An 18,901-nucleotide genomic window follows, 5' to 3' on the forward strand; every position below is an offset into this window, starting at 1 on the left:
TCACCTTTTGGTGTTTTCAGTCCCCAAGGATGTCAGAACCACCTGGGACCATCCAGGATGAGTCATTTAACCTCTGTTTGTTTGTTACGATCCTTGAAATACTGCTGAGCTACAAAATCTACATTCAGTGAGTCTGATCAGTTCAGTGTTTTTATTATAATGAATCACCCTATCTGTGAAATAAGTTAAACCATGATAAATTGATCACTGAAAAAATACCCGTTTTAAAACTTACAAACCTGTGCTTGGTAATGTCTTCCTTCTTGATAATAGTTTTTATCTGATCTCTGTTCAGTGTTACTTGAACAATGCTTATTGAACATGTTCAGTGTTTATTTATTAATAAGTATTTATTAAGAACCTATTATACATTAAGCACTACTCTTGGTTCCAATGATGACCTCTACCTCAGCAAACTACAGCCAGAAGGGCCAAAGTCAGCCCACCCCCTGTTTTTATAAATAAAGTTTTATTGGGACACATCCCATTCCCATTGGTTTACATATTCCCTCTGGCTGCTTTTCATGCTAAAACAGCAGATTTGAGTATTTTGCAACAGAGACCATAAGACCCACAAGCCTAAACGTATGTCCCTTCTGAAAAAGATTTTCCAACCCTGATCTATTATACTGACCATTTATAATCCAGTATTAGTATTCAAAATGATGGTCCTAGTTATCAAAATAAGTTAAACTATCCCATATGCTAAGTTTACCCAAGAAAATGCTCTGCTACATTTTCGAAAGTTTTTAAAGTAATGATTGAAACAAAGAGGAACCAAGATGTCCTCAATTAATCAGAACATTTAATTACCCTGGATAATGTTTGCTATCATAAAATTAAGATTCCCTGTACATCTTTAGAGCTGACGTGTTCACAGATGGCATCAGTGTCTTGGTTACATTAACTCAGTGCTTCAGTATGTAATTGTATATGGATCACCTGGGAGCCCTGTTAACATGCAGATTCCGATTCTGCCAGGGATCTGGAGTAGGGGAGGATGATTCTGTACTTGTAAGGAGCTGCCAGGTGATGCTGATGCTTCTGGTCAGATGGACCACACTCTAAGGGCCGGGATAAGATAGCATGTGGCTATTTTCTCCTTTAACTTTATACCAAAGAAGAAACAGAATTGAAGACAGAAATGAGGAACCTATAGGAAACACTGGGATCTTTCCTTTCTACCTGAATCCTGACTTCCACCATGCTCCTCTCCAGGAAAGCTTTGCTAGTAGGAAAATCTAAACATCTCCCTGGATTTGCAAAACTCTGGAGATTTCTAGGCTGAAGCAAGTGGGTTTGAAAATGTTTAACTAATTGTTACCTCAGACAGCCTTCTAAATAATATATAAAACTGTTTGCATGTGTGTACTTTTTTTTTTTTACGAAAGCACCAGTTTCTTTCCTTTAAGATTCTTAACCTTCTGTGTTCCTCCTCTAAGTTTTTTTTAAGCACTGTTTATGACCCACTTGCTTCAATTTTGAAATCACTCAACTTCTCTACAACCACCCAGATGTTCAGCTTCTCTTGAAGTTAACGTTTTAATATTGCCTCTTTTGGGGAGAGGGGCTGTTGAAGTGAAGGGGGTTTGGAAAAGAGAAGTCTGTTGCCTGTCACCCTGCCTATTTCTGGTTAGCATCCCCCGTGACGCTAAAATATAAGCCACTATCCCCTACCCTGAAAATGCTACCAGCAAAATAGCTGCTGGAGAAATATTTAATGATAACAGTGTCCTTAGCAGTGCCCACAGCTGCTTTCATCTTGCACACGCCTGCTGCCCAAGCAGCTTCAGGAACTTCAGGATGTTTGAGTCCATCCCTTTAAAGAAATATATTTAAGCATCTATTTTATAAACGAGTGTAAACCAATTTCACCACAAATAAAAGATCCCTTGTATGTCAATTCTATCTCAATAAAACTGGAAAAAATATCTCACACTCTGAACATTTTGATTAGATATGACGCCTCAAGGCATCATTATAGGAACAAGTATGGGAAGAATGTGGTTTAGGAAGCAAGGAAAAGGGAACCAACCCTGATTTATAAGTATTTTTAAAAAAATCATTTAAGAATGGTATTTTGTTCTTTAGAAGTTAACGAAAAAAGAAAGGAAGAACTTTATCATTAAAAAGTTAAAAATGGGGCTATTAAGGGGAAGGACTTCTGATTTTAATAAGAGCTCTTTTTCTCTTCAGTTGGTTTATTAAGAAGACTTTTATAAAGGCATTATTAAAATATGCAAAATATAAAAAAATTAATCATGAAGCTCCTTTTCAAAGAAAAAATTCTACCTAGACAGCTACAGTGGAAGCCCGGCTTCTGGCCTGTAGACACTGTATTCAGGGGTAACCTCCAGACACTCTTGATCTAATCATGGGAGGAGACTAAAGCTTCCTCGCTAGCTTTACAAAATACACTTTTCTGCTCTGCCAGGCAGCCTGTTACTTGCTGAAATACGATTGCAACTATTAAGGTAGACTTGGTCAAAGAAGAGCATAGAAAATTGTCTTTAAATTGGACAGCAGATCCCTTTGGCCTTGTCAGAACCATTGATGAGAGTTTGCTACTGATGAGAAAATAATTGGAGAAGATTGTGACTCTAGTTCCTTTGGACGTCAGGGGACAGCTGGACTTGAGAATATTTTAAGAGAAATAAAAGTAGCCACCCTGTCATGTTGGGTAAGAAAAGAACCAGATGTCACAAATGAAAACTAAGAAGATTGGCTGTGCAACTCAGCTGTTTCTGTTCTTGAGAATGTAAATGAGACGCCTAATTTAATCTACATAAACAGGTAGCTTTGGAAGGAAATTACCTGGGAAAGCCAAGAATTAAAAAGATGTAGGGGCTCCCCTGGTGGCGCAGTGGTTGAGAATCTGCCTGCCAATGCAGGGGACACGGGTGCGAGCCCTGGTCTGGGAAGATCCCACATGCCGCGGAGCAACGGGGCCCCTGAGCCACAATTACCGAGCCTGCGCGTCTGGAGCCTGTGCTCCGCAACAAGAGAGGCCGCGATAGTGAGAGGCCCGCGCACCGCCATGAAGAGTGGCCCCCGCTCGCCGCAACTGGAGAAAGCCCTCGTGCAGAAACGAGGACCCAACACAGCCAAAAAATAAATTAATTAATTTTAAAAAAAACTATTAAAAAAAAAAGATGTAGGAGTGTATGTATTGGGTTGGCCAAAAAGATCGTTCAGTTAGTGAATACATTGTTCAATAAAATTCTTGGTGAAAATGAAAGATGTCTTTTATTTTTACTTAAAAGCGAACGAACTTTTTGGCCAACCCAGCAACTGCGGGAAGTTGATGGTGGTCGCTTTCTGGTACCGTCTCTTTGTACAGGCAGGATTCCGATGCGGGGTCAGGTGGTGTGAATGACCCCTTTTAGCACGATCATGGTGCAGTTATTGTGTAACTTGTCATTACAGGGAGCGTCAGAGTAACACTCCAGGTGGTCCTCGTTCATTAAATGCCTGCAGTCCCCGCTGCAGTAAACATGACCGCCCCTGCATTCTCCAAGTGGTGAGGAAGGATGGAGAAAACAAGGGCAGGCACTTTTATGCTTGTCCTCTACCGAGAGAAGCACAATGTGGATTTTTCGAAGTACGTGTACGACCTATCAAGCTTAATGATAGTGTCCTTGAATACTTCAGTTATTAAAATGTAACAAATAGCAGTCCGTTTCTGGTTTTACCTTTAAATTTAAAAGCCATGCTGACTGACATTTAGTCTAAAACCTGAATGCTGAATAACTGAAAATTCAAAGAGGTTCATCCCCAAAAGAAAAATTAATCAAATGACAGCTATTCCATTATTAGAGTGTATCATATTTTTAACCCCCCTGGCTTACAAAGAGAGAGGTATTGAGTCACCCAGGTGACTGATAATCCAAGATAGATATTTGCTCTTCCTGACTTCAGTGTGACATCCAAACCTTTGTTTTATGCACTGGATAGAAGAACCCAGGGAAATAATTTACATGCCCTGGATTTACAGTAAACTTACACGCCCTGGATTTACAGTAAACGTAGCAAATCCTACCACACAGGCTTAACCAAAACAAGTGATGGCACAATAACAGTTTAGATGTAGGTGATTCCCCAACCTTTCAATCTATGAGTTTGTCCCTGCAAATGAGTGTGAGATACAAGACAGGAATCTGGGCGCTTTTGGTCAGTCTTTCTGCCTTCCACAGAACGAGAGCCTCTCACTTCTGACTGTGATCCTACGGTTTAAAGATACATATTTTTCCCAGCTGCTTCATCTGGTGCCTAAGTAGAAAAAGAAAATATGGATCTGTCTCGGCACTGGAGCAAAGTTTTCTGGTTGGGCTTGCTGAGAGAGAAATGATCTGTCTTCAGTGTGATACCTTCCTAAGGAATTCCCCAGGGAAAATGTGGTCATGATCTTAGAGCATAACCCCTGCCCGAGATGTGGCTCCATCCTACTCAACTTCCTGATCTCCTCCCCTCAAAGCTTGTATAGATGTAATGGAGAAAATATTATTAGCAATATTAACAATATCACAGCCTTCTGGGTAGCTCTCTTGAGGCCAAAATTAATAAGGATAAGAATAATACAATGGAATTTGCGTGAATTAGTCCTGGTAGTTCTGTATTGGATGCTTTCTTTTCCTAGGAGACTAAGGAAGGTTAATATTAAAATCATAACAAATCTTTGACCTTAATAGCTTAAACAGAGCTATATCAGGAACACTGGTGATTTGCTTTACAGAGAGATTTTCAATAAAGTGAAGGAACTTCTGTAAATATGCCTTTGGACAGAGGGAAACTCAGAATTATGACAATTTTCTGTGTGATTCAAGCGAATCTGTTAGAGATGCTTCTTATGGGATATAAGGTTTTTTAGGGGCAACGACTAATGACTTACGTGTATCTTACAATGTCAAATTAATAGGAACAGCAGTGAAGACAGTACAGTACTAATCAAATGCGTCAAGGCTCAGCCTGTCATTCTACCTTCCATCTAAACTTTACAATCTGTTTTTCCTCCCCAGTGGGCAGATTTGTCCTTCCCATTCTGCAGCCATGGCAAACGCTCCATCATGAGAACAGTGTTGAAGATTGGACCTAATAATGGAAAGAATTTTTTTGTGTGCCCTCTTGGGAAGGAAAAACAGTGCGGTTTTTTCCAATGGGCAGAAAATGGGCCAGGAATAAACATTATTCCAGGATGCTAAAGTTATTGCAGTATTTGAGAACTCTTCCTTTTATTTGTGTGCCATCTTTTCATTCAGTGTTTTTTTTTTTGCCTTGATGAATGATGCTCTATGTGTTTTATCAAATATACAATATATTCCATTTAGAATGTATGTTTAATGCATTTAGTTATGACAATAAAGTATTTTTAGTATGCTCTTAGTCTCTTGTATCTTCTTTGGGGAAGCAGTGATTTTTTTTTTAGGAGTAGAGTATGCAGTACAATAAAATAATAAGGTATTCTGTCTGAACTGAATAATTTCTCAGGTATCACCACTATTCATAACATATGATTAAAGGAACTTCTTGTTTTCTTAAATGAAATGTAAGAAATGGGATCTTCGTTATAGAAAATCATATTTTCTTCTTTTTTTCTATTCAACAAACATCAAGTTCCTCTAGGGCTTCCTTGGTGGCACAGTGGTTAAGAATCTGCCTGCCAGTGCAGGGGACACAGGTTCGAGCCCTGGTCCAGGAAGATCTCACATGCCACAGAGCAACCACAACTACTGAGCCCGCTCTCTAGCGCCCACGAGCCACAACTACCGAGCTCACGCACCACAACTACTGAAGCCCGCACACCTAGAGCCTGTGCTCCGCAACAAGAGAAGCCACCGCAATGAGAAGCCCGCGCACCGCAATGAAGAATAGCCCCCGCTCGCCGCAACTAGAGAAAGCCCGCGCACAGCAACGAAGACCCAACGCAGCCAAAACTAATAAATAAACAAACAAATAAATAAAAACATCAAGTTCTGGGCTTCCCTGGTGGAGCAGTTGTTGAGAGTCCGCCTGCCGATGCAGGGGACACGGGTTCGTGCCCCGGTCTGGGAAGATCCCACGTGCCGCGGAGCGGCTGGGCTCGTGAGCCATGGCCGCTGGGCTTGTGCGTCCGGAGCCTGTGCTCCGCAACGGGAGAGGCCACAACAGTGAGAGGCCCGCGTACGGCAAAAAAAAAAAGTTCCTCTAGATGCTAGAGATATGCCAAACACTTGCATAACTTCAAATGCATTTTTGTGAAAAGCTGTGGGGATTCAGAATATAAAAGTAACATTTAAGAAAAGAAGTCATCTCTATATCTTTAAAAGAGAAGTTGGTTTAAACTTTTTTGATCTTAATACCTATTAATTAATTTTTAAAAGTTCATTTCAGAAGCTTAATGTGATATTATTTTTTTATTTCTAGTTTTAACTCCTCTCCTTTTTTTAAAAATTTAGTTCAGGTATTATTATTTCCCCAAAGAAAAGAAAAACATTAATCAATGCATTTCTGCATGTTGGTGGAAAATTCCATTCAGAGCTGGTTCAATCTATTTTAAAAAAAAAAAAAAGGACAGCATGGAAGATGGCTGGAACCCTTCCCCCTTCTAAAACTAAATGACCCATGCAGAGCTCTAGAAGTTAAGAGCATACAAAATTACCAGCAGGGACAGAGCATATTTCACCATCCTGTGTTTGAATTCTATGTTGAAGAGCCACAATTAGAACCAACCTAAGATCAGTGATCTTCACCTAAATTGCTCAACAGGGTAATAACTACAGAGAAACCAGGAATGAGACTGGACCATTGATGGTCTTAGTGACATGATGTGAAGTACACATAGTGTGTATTCAGAAGACAACTACAAATTAATTGTACAACAAGGGAAAAGGCCTACTGCAAATCAAGCTTCCATAAATTCTAGTCTCCAAAAATTAGCAAATTAATTACAAAGAAATATAGGCAAGTGAAACACAATAGATTTCAATGTAAGTTTAGAGACTTATCTACTGAGAAACAAAGAACATTTTACTGACAAACATCAAAGAATCAGATGGATAGGCAAAGCAGGATCTTGATTGGAAAGAATGAATGTTTAAAAAATGTCATTCTTCCAAACATAATTTTGAGTTTTAAGGAAACTTCCCATCAAAATCTCAAGGAGGTTTCTGCTTGCATCGTGGGGTAAGCTCCAACTGAACCCAGCTTCAGATTCTGGACAAAAAAACAATACTGGAGAGTGAACAAAAGCAGGCAGATTCTGGAGGTGTGTAAAATGTGGAAGAATTACCTGGAGGTAATTTCCCAGGTTTTTTATCCTGAGGGCAGCACAAAGTCGGTTTCAACCCAGAGTCTTTCTGGGCTGAAGAGCCAGCAGACAGTCTGGCCAACCACAGCCACCAGGAAGAGGGAAATCTCAGAAGAGATTCCAAGATGGGGGGCCCAAGTTCTGCGTCTAAACTGCCCATGACCTTGAATGACCCCTGGACCACACACACACTGGCGTGGGGCAGACAACACAGAGCAGCTAAAAGAACTGGATAGATAAAAGAACTGAACCAAGAGAATTTGCACTTTGAACCCACTTGCCCTAGACAAAAGGATCAACATTCCTCTAGACAGGATCATATTCCTGTCTAGAGGAATATGCCAAATCCAGAGTCTCCACCATATCATACTCACATGTTCAGGGTTCCGTCGGGAATTATGCAACATAAGAAGATCCCGAGTAATGTGACCCAGATTCAGAGAAAAGACTAATACCCAAGACCAGCTCCAAGATGACCACGATGTTGGAATCTACCAAGGATCTTAAAGCAGCCATTATAACTATGCTCATGGAAGTAAATGCTAAATGGAGATGATACCAAATGGAAATTCAAATCTTCAAGAAGCAATATAGAAACTCTTAAGTGGCAAATATCTAAATAAATATAACATTATATTTGCCTCTTAGTTTCATTAGAATACATGGGACTGTTCAAAGCAAAAAAAAGTTATAACATAGTCTTGTGAGATTTATAATGCATGTAGATGTGAGAACTGTAGCATAAAGAGGTCAAAGGAGCTATACAATTGCAAGTTTTCTACATTTTGTGTGAAGTGGTTCTATATTAACTCTAATTGTAAAAAGTTAAGTGTCTATATGTGATATCTATTACCAGACTTGGGAAGTTTTCAACCACTATTTCTTTGAGTACTTTTTTAGTTCCACACGCTTCCTCCTCTCTGAGATTCCAGTGATACAAATATTAGATCATTAGATCGTTATTATCCCACAGATTTCTGGGCTCTATTTATTTTTCCCACTCTCATTCAAACTGATCTGTCTTCAAGTTCACTGACTCTGTTGTTTGTCATCGTCACTCTACGACTGAGATCATCCAGCTAATTTTTTGTTTCAATAATTGTATTTTTCATACCTATAACTTCCACCTGGTCCTTTTTTAATAATTTCTATTTCTTTAGTGAGATTTTCCATGGGTTTCAAGATAATTTATGATTGGTTCCAGAAGCACTTTTTTTGATGTCGGCTTTAAAATTCTTATCGGATAATTCTCATATCTGATTTATCTCAGTATCTTCATCAGTTGAGTGTCTTTTCTCCTTCAGATGTGTTTTTTTCAGTTGGGGGCAGGACAGGTGATTTTTTGATTGTATCCTGGATGTTTGTTATTATGTTAGGAGGCTCTAGGTCCTATGTAAATATTATATTTTAGCATGCAGTCATCCAAATTAGCTAAGTGTGTAGGCTCTGACTTACACTGTGGGCTTTATTTCCAGTGACAGCTTAGTTTTCAGAGCCTTTGCAATCCAGTTCGGGTCTGCTTTTTTCTGGTTTTGCTGTGGGTCCTCATCAAGCCCTCTGGTGCTGTCTGCAGACACAGAAGGTGATTCCCTGGGCTGCCTGGTGCTTCTAGGACATCTTCTGCAGAGGGCTGTGGGCAGAAGCCACTGTGCCTGTGTCTCCTTATGCCACCGGGCGGAGACAACTGGTATTGTTATCTTCCGCATCAACCACATTGGTTCCCACAGAAGCAGAACCAGGACCAGGCTGGCAGCCTTCAGAGCTGCATCTGTTCATCATTGTCTGAACCTTTGGAAGCTGCTGTGTGGTCTGCTGGTATTCATCTCTTTGGAGTTTGTCTGCCTATTTCTTGGTACTTCAAACCATATCATATGAATATAAAGGCTTTTCATGATTGGGGGAAAACAATGAGAGGGGGTAAAAATGAGGAAGGTGATTTTAAGAGCCACTGTTTCTGAGCCCTTATTTGGTGACAGCTGCTGTCACTTTCCATAGATTCTTTCATTTAATCCTCTTGACTGCCCTGTGACATCTATTACTGTTATTTCTCATTTTACACTTTAAGAAAGCTGGCTTGCTGTACGTTAAGTCAGAGATATGTGTCACGCAGGCTGTGGTTTGAATGAAGTTTGCATGCTCTGAATAAGCTTCTCCCCTCTCCATGTATTAAAGAAAATTGTCTGTACCCAGAATTGTTTGTTGTTGATATGTACAGATATCTAACATACACAAATGAAAATAATTGTCAGATGACAATAAGATCGTGGTCATTTTTTTTCTCTAAAATTTGTCATGTTAAAATTTCTGTAAATCTATTTGAAATCTCCATTACTTTCCATTGCTTTTATTTATTTAATTTCTATTAAAATTCTTTTTAAAAATCCGTTATTTTCATGTACTTTCTAAAGGTACCTGCCATCGCGTATTCTAGACCACCATTATTAGCAAGTTGGGGTGTGGGATGAAGGAACAAATGTTCCAATGAGTTTCCAAAAAATTGAACCTCCTTTTTCTTGGTATATCTTTCCAGCACTTACATCTCTTCTGGAGCTTATGCTAATGTTTGCCTTGTGTTGTATTACTTGTCCTGTCTGCGTTTCCTGATGTTCACCTAAGGGATTGTATGTAACCCTTCTTTGTTCTTCACAGACTCTTACCCAAGATTGTGCCTTGTACATAGTAGAAACTTGGTAAACACTTGATGAATCTAATAGATGAAGGTTTAATATCATGTCAGTCTTTTGAGCACTGTTAACCTTGTTACCACTATTCAAACATGAAGTCACTTAAATGTCATTGAAGAGTGTCACTGGTTTATTATAAAAGAGAAAGAAATTCCTCGGTGTCTAAAAGCTGTTAAATCTTTCTGGTAATTTAAATGAAAGTCTTCACGGACAGGCCCAAACTACTCAGATCAAAGGGTATGCATTCACTGGAAAGGAAAGAAAGCATAAGGCTGCCTTAGTGCTACCCTGTGTTTCATAACATATAGAGATGAAAAAAAATGTGAGTACCCCGTGCAATGTCCATGAGTTTGAACCTCTTCGTTTTGTAGGAAACCAAGTCAACTGGTTTAAATCACTTCTTAGTGTTTAATTCAAGTAATCTCTATTGAGCACCTACTATGTGAAAAATTCAATGATACGGTTTTTTTTGTTTGTTTGTTTTTGTTTTTGTTTTTTTGCGTATGCGGGCCTCTCACTGTTGTGGCCTCTCCCGTTGCGGAGCACAGGCTCTGGACGCGCAGGCCAAGTGGCCATGGCTCACGGGCCCAGCCGCTCCGCGGCATGTGGGATCTTCCCGGACCGGGGCACGAACCCGTGTCCCCTGCATCGGCAGGCGGACTCTCAACCACCGTGCCACCAGCGAAGCCCAATGATACGTATTTTTAAAGTAGATCTTGCCAATGCCTAAATGAGAGAGAGATAATAAGGGATAGCAGCTCTATACGCAGAGTGTGGAAGGAGAGCCCACACCTGATTCAGGAGCTGGAGGGACCTCAGGAGAGACAGCAGCTGGAATTTCACCTTGGTGAAGATTTGCATATGTGCAAGGGCATTTCAGGCTGTAGGTGCGGCATCAGCAAAGCAGCTCAGAGCACAGGGACTGTGTGGCGAATAGCAAAGAGTCCTGTTCGGCTAGATCATAGGGAATATGAAGGAAAATACAGGGGGAGAATCTGTAAAGGAAGAATTCATTCCATTTCGCTGCTACCAATGGAGTTCCTAGGATGGGCCAGTTCTTTGTTCCCAGGATATAAAAGTAAAAAGTCACTCTTTCCCCTTAGGGAGCCCATGGCAGAGAAGAAAGCCAGTGCACACCACCGGGACCTGTGCTGGGTTAATGATGCAACCCGTGGGCCTTCTGAACAAATGAAAAAAGGAATTATTCTGCCAATGCTGTGCAAGATGGTATGTATAGTGTTTAATTACTTAGATTCTAGAAAACCATTGAGTTCTGGAGTCAGACCGCTAGTTCAAAGCCTGCCCCACCCCTGACCCTGACCTTGACCCTGTGACCTTGAACATGATATTTTATTAGGTTTGGGGTACTGTGTGCTGAGTCTTAGGTACCTCACCTGTTACGTGGCGATGATACCATCTCCAACGCTGTTTTGAGGATAAAGTGCTGTATCTGTTTAAAGGGCTGAGCACAATCCCTGGCCGTCAAAACACAAGAGTTCATTTTTTTATCTTCATTGTTCCTACTCCTCCTTGTACCCTTACAGCGGTTATCATGGGAGGTTTCAGGGAGGAAGTAGCACTGGTAGTGGCCTTAAAAAAGGGTGTGGATTTCACCAGACAGAGAAGGACTCGGGATGGAAGGGAGCAATGTGAGGAAAGCGTGGGGACAGGAGGGAGTGCGGTCGTGTTTGGGGAACGGAGAGCCTGGAACTTCATAAGGAAGGTATTAGGAAGAAGATGGTAGACTCAGTTTTAAGTTTCCAGTGACACATCAGAGACTTAGGAACACAAAACATGAAGGAACTATGAAAAGCCTTCCTTCATGAAGAACTGAGAGAGCCAGGCATCCATTCTTCTAGATAGAAATCATATATCCCAACAGCGAGTATAAATCTTTATCAACTACAGTCACTCGCACCCCCTTCTCTCCCTATTTCTTTGACTGCAGAAGAGATTCTGGCTTTGAGCACATGGAAGCACTGCTTATAGTGTTTCTGGGAAAGCAGGTCATGGGGTCGCACAGTTTCACCCAGAGTGATGGGCCCCAGCAGTGCATAGAGTCCCATTCACTGAAATCTATTTTTAAAGGGGTGAATCCAGTGCTTGACAAGGCAGAGCAAGGCCCCCAAACACATGGAGAGTGGATGAACTCTACTGTTCTTGGAAGTTGCAGAATAAAGGCCAGGGGTTTTGGGCTTGAAATACTTTCTATTTATTATTCAAACCCTATTTGCTTCTCTAAGAAAAGAATAGTGAAGGAGTGGAAAACACAGGAAATTAAAAGAGATGAAGAAATGAAAAAGTGGTGGTAGGAAAAAATAGATCATATGAACAGAAGGGGAAAGACAGAAATGCCTAAAGCATCTATACGGACACTATGCCTCCATTTTTAGCCATCAGAAACACAAATATATGGATATTCAACAAAAGAACAGCCTTGTAAAGTTTTAAAACTAAGCACTAGATTTGGGACTAAATGCTATCATAAAATGCAAAACTGCAAAGCAAATGAGCAGTCTCATGACAATTCCCCACCTACTGGCCGTGTGCACATCTCTGTATCACTCCCAATCGCTCACCTTGGCGTCTTGGTTTACATATTAATAAATATTCATCTGCTTTTAATATGCATATATCTTTCTCATTATATTATTATACTCAGAGTGTTTAGCTCCATTTAAAAAGAATTTATTTTGCTGTCAATGGCAGAAAACAATTTAGGAAACTGAACAGAGCAGGAAAAATGTTAAATCTAACTATCTGAGTTGGTTATGGACTCATTAGTTTAATAACTCGTTTTCTCCAAACTTGAATAATTTGAATGCATTAGGAATGACCGGCACTAAAAAAAAAGAAAAGTGTGTTCTTAAAATGGTAAACACTAGATCTAGGATCTGAGTTTGTAGTTATTACTTATTAAAATAACCAAGCAAATTCCATTGAGATATGGTCTTGCTTTCAGGAATGGTCTATTAGCAGGCAGCAGTGAGCACAACAAATAACCATATCAGCGCATTAAAACCTAATGTGTAAACTCCGCACAGCAGCCAACACACATCCTACCACGGCCTATTAAGTAATCAGAAGTGATTGCAGATAATTAGCTCGTGAACAGCTGCATAAACTCAAGTATCTCATTTTTTAACAGACATGGAGACCTCAAGTGGAAGGGAGGTCTATCAGCTATGTCTTGAACTGGGCGGGAGTGTCACCATGAAATAAAGTCAAGGACGATTCTAAGGCTGGATGGCAGATGGCCACTTTCAGTTTTCTTCTGATAATACTCCTAGTATTCATGTGGATATAATTCTATACATGAGAAATGTGGAAGCAAGGACACTACCGATGACCAGAAAGCTCCTGTCAAATTGGAAACTGAGATAGGATAAGACAGAAATCAATTTGTAAATGTGGATATAATTCTATACATGAGAAATATGGAAGCAAGGACACTACCGATGACCAGAAAGCTCCTGTCAAATTGGAAACTGAGATAGGATAAGACAGAAATCAATTTGTAAAGTTCTCTTCATGAGTGCTTATTATTCCCATATATCCCTTCTGAATGAGATTATATTCAGACATGTATCTGAATGATGATACATACAGTAAATATATAGTTGCGTTTGAATTAATAAATGTACTTGATAAGTATTTTCTTAAATTAAAAAATGCAAAAAACACAGTTTCATTTTTTTCTATCCCTTTTTAACTAAAGGCAATATGCTGGATAGACCGTGATAACAATCTAGAAATCTGAGGGGCTGATAGGAAAAAGAATTATGTGTGTTCCATACAAGTCCAGAGAAATATGAGACTATACATTTAATAACAAGACAAAATTCCAAAAATGTTCAGAGTTCTTAAAATGGAAATGAGTATACTGTAAGGTGCTTGGGTCCTGCCAGGAACGTCATCAACTAAATTCAGTGCCTGACTTCCTGCAAGGCTGGATGTGCTTAGAAGGACCTCAGGTTCTATCAAAGGTTTTTTTCCCCATTGTAATCTCAGACACTAGAGGAGAAGGTACTTTGTAAAATCCCATCTCTAGGGGAGATAGTACAGCAATAAATGAATGTATTATCATCAATGGTGCTAAACTTTGGGGTGGCACTTTCTGAATACTTGCATTAAAGGTCTGATATCCCGTGAAATTACCTTTACACATGTTCACGTGCTTATTGTGTTTTTTTTTTTTTTTTTTTTTTTTTTTTTTTTTTTGCGGTACGCGGGCCTCTCACTGCCGTGGCCTCTCCCGTTGCAGAGCACAGGCTCCGGATGCGCAGGCTCAGCGGCCATGGCTCACGGGCCCAGCCGCTCCACGGCATGTGGGATCTTCCCGGACCGGGGCACGAACCCGCGTCCCCTGCATCGGCAGGCAGACTCTCAACCACTGCGCCACCAGGGAAGCCCGCTTATTGTGTTTTGACAGAAGTTTTCATTTTATTTATAGGCCTACTAAGGATAAAATGGATGGGTAGTTGGATAGACGGATACATAGGTAAATAAAAGATAATAAACATACAACTAAGAACCATGAATTTCATTCACAGCGAATTCGTTCTATCATATGTATTTTATATTTGTTTTCTCTCGAGTTATCCTCGTTTATAAAAGCACGCATTAAAAGCACGCATTCAACAGATGTTATTTCTGTGCCTGTTGCTGGGCGAGACTGAAAGCGTAGATGAAGAATAGTGCCTCAAGGAGTTTAAAGTCTTCGGAGGGAAGTGAGCATTCAAAGCTGCAGTCACAGTTCAGTGTGACAGAGATACGAGAGAAGAGAAAATAGGGGCGAGAACTCCCATGACAACCTGAAAGACACCAGGAGGCAAGCCTGGGGATGAGGAGTGTGCCAGGTGGCATGCAGGAGGCGGCTGTAGGCAGAGAGAAAGGTTTGTAAAAGCCGCTTTGGCCTGGAAAGATGCTCTCGATGACGCCTCTGATCCATGCCTAGAGCTAACCAAGTAACTCTGGCGCTGGTCATTTTTCCCCGTGTTGTTCACTCATTGCAAGTTGTTGATTGTTCTCATCCAGATTTCCAAAAATGGTTACTGTAACTACTGTCTGTCCCCTAGGGCCAGTGCTAGGAAACGTGCTGATAAAAATGTGAACCGGCAACATCAGCATCGCCTTAGGGCTTGGTGAATGCTCCAGGCTGGAGGCCCAGGCAGGCCCACCTTGACAAGCTCTCCAGGCAACCTCTCTACAGGCTCGAATTTGTGAACCACTGTTCTGGAGCAGAGTATCTGCGTGTGTTTTAGAAAACATTTAATCTAATATACTAGAATAAACATGTGACAATTTTTTTAAGTGTGCTCTAACAGGTAAATTAATCTGAAGTGAAATGGGGATGTGAGGTTGGAAAAAAAAGTGAATGCACTGGGAGTCAGGCTGCCTAGTTTCTAACTCCAGCCCTGCCTCTAAATGGTAAGAATAATTGCCGCTAAATAATGTCTCACTCCGCCAAGATACCGAACTTCTCTTGGACCTCGGGGTCTTCAGCCATTAAACAAAGAGGTTATACTGGAAGATTTCTAAAATCCCTTTCCAAGTCTTAAAATACTGTGCTTCTGAAGGGGTTTCAACATTAAGTATTTGCATAATTAAATAATTTATGCATGCCAGTCTCTTTGCAGGTGATCTTCAGTTGTTTTCTCCTCTTGTGTCTTTTGAAAGCAGTCCAGCTCTCACTCTGCGTGTTTCCCGTCCATCATTTTTAAACCTCCTTTTCTTTCTACCTTCCCGCTATGGGGTCAGTGATTGGTTCCCTACATAGTTATTTAAAATGGGATCCCCTCACTTTGATACATATTAAAACTCCCGTGAAGTCTCCTTGATTAAAACTCCCCAATAGACTTTTAGAAGAAAACAAAACAAATAGTCTTTATCTTGGAGTGTGAAATATTCTGTCTTGAATGTCAAGTGAACAGTTCACAGGGGATAGGAACTAAGAAGAAAACAATGTTTCACTAAAGTTAAGATTTCAGAAGCTAGAGACCTAGAGAAAAACCTGAACCCTTCCCTTTGTACACAGTCCGTTAGAATTTCCCTCCCTTCCTTCCTTCCTTCCTTCCTTCCTTCCTTCCTTCCTCCCTCCCTCCCTCCCTCCCTCCCTTCCATCCTTCCTTCCTTCCTCCCTCCCTCCCTTCCTTCCTTCCTCCCTCCCTCCCTCCCTTCATCTGTTGAGTTGTCTTGGCACCAAATCTTGCATATGGGAAACTGTAAACTTCTAAAAGGCGGGATTTGGTAAACCCCCCCATAACATTTTGCATCACTCTAAACAAATAATTTCGCAATACAAGTTTAAGGGATACAGACTTAAAGAATCAGTGCTGAATGCCTTATAATCTTAGCCCTGGTAAGACTGGTTCTCTTGACAATCCTCGGAGCATCTCTCCAAGATATTTTCTCTGTGTTTTTGCAACGAGGGACAGTTTTTCGAGTCACCTATTTGCTGCTTCATCTGCTGCGGCTCCCTTTCTGTTGTGATCTCTGGCTGCGGAGCTGACACATGCGGGCTCTCTCCTCTCTCTTACACAGCGCAGCATGTCGGTGCTCCATGTTTTATGTGCCGGCACCCCACTCCTAACACGTTCCTGGGTAACGCAGCTTCTGCTCGAGCGCCCTTGAGACCCACTTAGAGCATGTGCTTGGTTGATCTAAAACTTTTCAGTAACCCTTCTCTGGCTCGAATAGGAAATTACAGGAGAATGCTCTATTTCAGCATCACTTTGCAGTCATTCCACCTTTATGTCTTCCAGTCTTGCATCCCCAAATTGACCTTGTCCGCTGTAGCCAATTGTCCAGCGCTCTACAAAGGGGCTGCGTGCATCCAGAACACGTCTCCAGAACTCTTCGTTTTGTTTCGGGAGCGAGCATAGGTAATTCTGATTCCTGGTCAACTCCAGGGGTGTAAAATCTTCAAAGCTGTTGTCTGGTCTAAATATATTGGAAGGCGTTCGCTTCTGAAGAGTACATCATCTCCGGAATGTGGATCACTCTGTAAGCCTCTCTTGGAGCCACTCTTAAAGGAATATTAGCAGTAGTCTTCTAAATAGTCTCTCTGTGGATAATTGTTTTGTCACAGGTCATTTTTGAGCTACTTACTGTCACCACTATATGCACAGTATTAATCTAGTTTTATTCCCTCAACTTGTGTGTGTTCTCATCTTGCTCCGTCCCTTTCCCCTTTGTAATACAGACAAGCGTAAATCAGCCAAAGGGATCCTCATAAAAGCTTTCTCTAAACCTCAGATCAGTTCAGGGGCCTCTGTGGGTTTTTTGTTTTTTGTTTTTTTCTGTTCAAGTAAATCCTGTGTATTTTCTTCCTAGAAATAATCACAATTGTAACAAAATAATGTACTGGATAACTGTTTAATGTCTGTCTTCCTCCACGTAACCCTCCACGCAGGCACGGGTCTTCTCTTATTCAACACGGGATTCCCATCTCCTAGGCCATCGGCTTCAATATGGTAGGCGTTCCATAGCGGCTGTTGAATTAACATTATCCTCTTACTTTACTAGTTTTACTGACTGCTCTTTGGCTGTTATTTTAATTCTAAGAATGCAATCCTTTGGCCTCCAAACTGATAGGGAAATCTGCTTTGCTGATAAGCTCGCTCTCCCCGTAGGCAAATCTACATGTGAATTAAGCCTTTGAAATACAAATTGCTATGGAAACAGCCCCGGTTCAGTTTTGGAAGTGGAGGCTGAGGCTGCCCTTCTCATGGTGGAGGGAGCTGGTCACAGACAAATCCTGGCTTCCTGGGCTCTCCAGCCCCCAGTATCCGCTAGTACCTTCGTTCTTCAGGTGGGTTACGGTACAATGGATTGTGATTAGAGCACTTAATCTATTAACTATAACAGACTAGCTTCCTGCTTGATTGTGTTACAGCTTCATCCATTTACTTTGTTTCGATTGTTGCTGGAAATACACGGATACAATCAAGTTTCTGCCATTGTCAAATTCCTCAGGGTGTTTCTAAATTTCTCCACATAATCTTTCTGACTATTCCTTAAGGTATGTCATTTCCACAGATAACTAATCTCATCCATTACCTTTTTGAATCTTCCTGATTTTATTCTTGGAGGACAACTTTATCTCAGACTCCCCGGGGGGACTCTCCTGTCCTCCCCTGGACTAACCACACCTGACAAATAACCGGGTGGGGGGGGCAGAGGGGGGCTTGTGGAGACCACCAGCCACTCTCCTTGCTTCCTTGCCTACTGTCTGTCCCTAAGTTATTATTTTCTTCACCTAAAGGAGTGGCTATGGCACATGCATTTTGGAGGTGAATAAATTTTTAGCATACCCTTAGCTACCTCACTAACAGATTTAATGACATCTGCATTTTGAACCTGTGTATCCAACAGTCTACAGAAGTAGAGCACCATGGAATAAGCAAAACATGCTTTTGAGGAGATAAAGTGCAGCTCCCCAAGTCTAGGCACTAAATTTCCACAACTTATTTTCGGGGTGAACTCCTACCATCTTAAAAATGAGGATCAGATTCTCAGCCTATTTACTCTTTGTGCATTATTTTCATTATAAATGTCTATTATTCCAGACTTTGGGAGACCAAAGCAGAAATAAGAGTTAGGGAGAGAGGTTGCTTCTTGGTATCCACACTGATAAAAGCAAGAAGACACAGAGAAATGCAGGAAACCACAAAAAGCAGAGATCAAGAATTCAAAATGTTAAGGGGCCTTACTGTCTCATTCAGTTGTAAAGTCAACCCTTTATTACAGCCTCGAATAGGAATCTAGGTTCATAATGATGACACTGAGGAATCAATTCGGTAAACACGTGATGGCGGATGCCCTATATGCAGCTAACGTTTTATATTCGGTGCCCATCCATTTTCTAGCACAGACTCTAGGAATTCAACTGCTATATGTTGAATAATACTGTGAGAGTAAACTTCACAGAAAC

At 40.9% G+C, this 18,901-nt stretch overlaps 1 protein-coding gene across 1 annotated transcript in view; it reads left to right on the top strand.

The window, feature by feature from the left end:
* NEIL3 (nei like DNA glycosylase 3) overlaps window positions 1-5,279 on the top strand; it is a 41,101-nt gene extending 35,822 nt beyond the window's left edge. Inside the window, exons 9-10 of the mRNA XM_024744957.1 lie at window positions 3,427-3,601; window positions 5,016-5,279. Coding sequence (XP_024600725.1) covers window positions 3,427-3,601; window positions 5,016-5,198 — 358 coding nt within the window. The 3' untranslated portion in view covers window positions 5,199-5,279. The remainder of the gene's footprint in view (window positions 1-3,426; window positions 3,602-5,015) is intronic.
* Window positions 5,280-18,901: the final 13,622 nt, after the last annotated feature.

Source organism: Neophocaena asiaeorientalis, unplaced genomic scaffold, assembly GCF_003031525.2.
Source record: "Neophocaena asiaeorientalis asiaeorientalis breed wild unplaced genomic scaffold, Neophocaena_asiaeorientalis_V1.1 scaffold267, whole genome shotgun sequence".
Taxonomy (NCBI): Eukaryota; Metazoa; Chordata; class Mammalia; order Artiodactyla; family Phocoenidae; genus Neophocaena; species Neophocaena asiaeorientalis.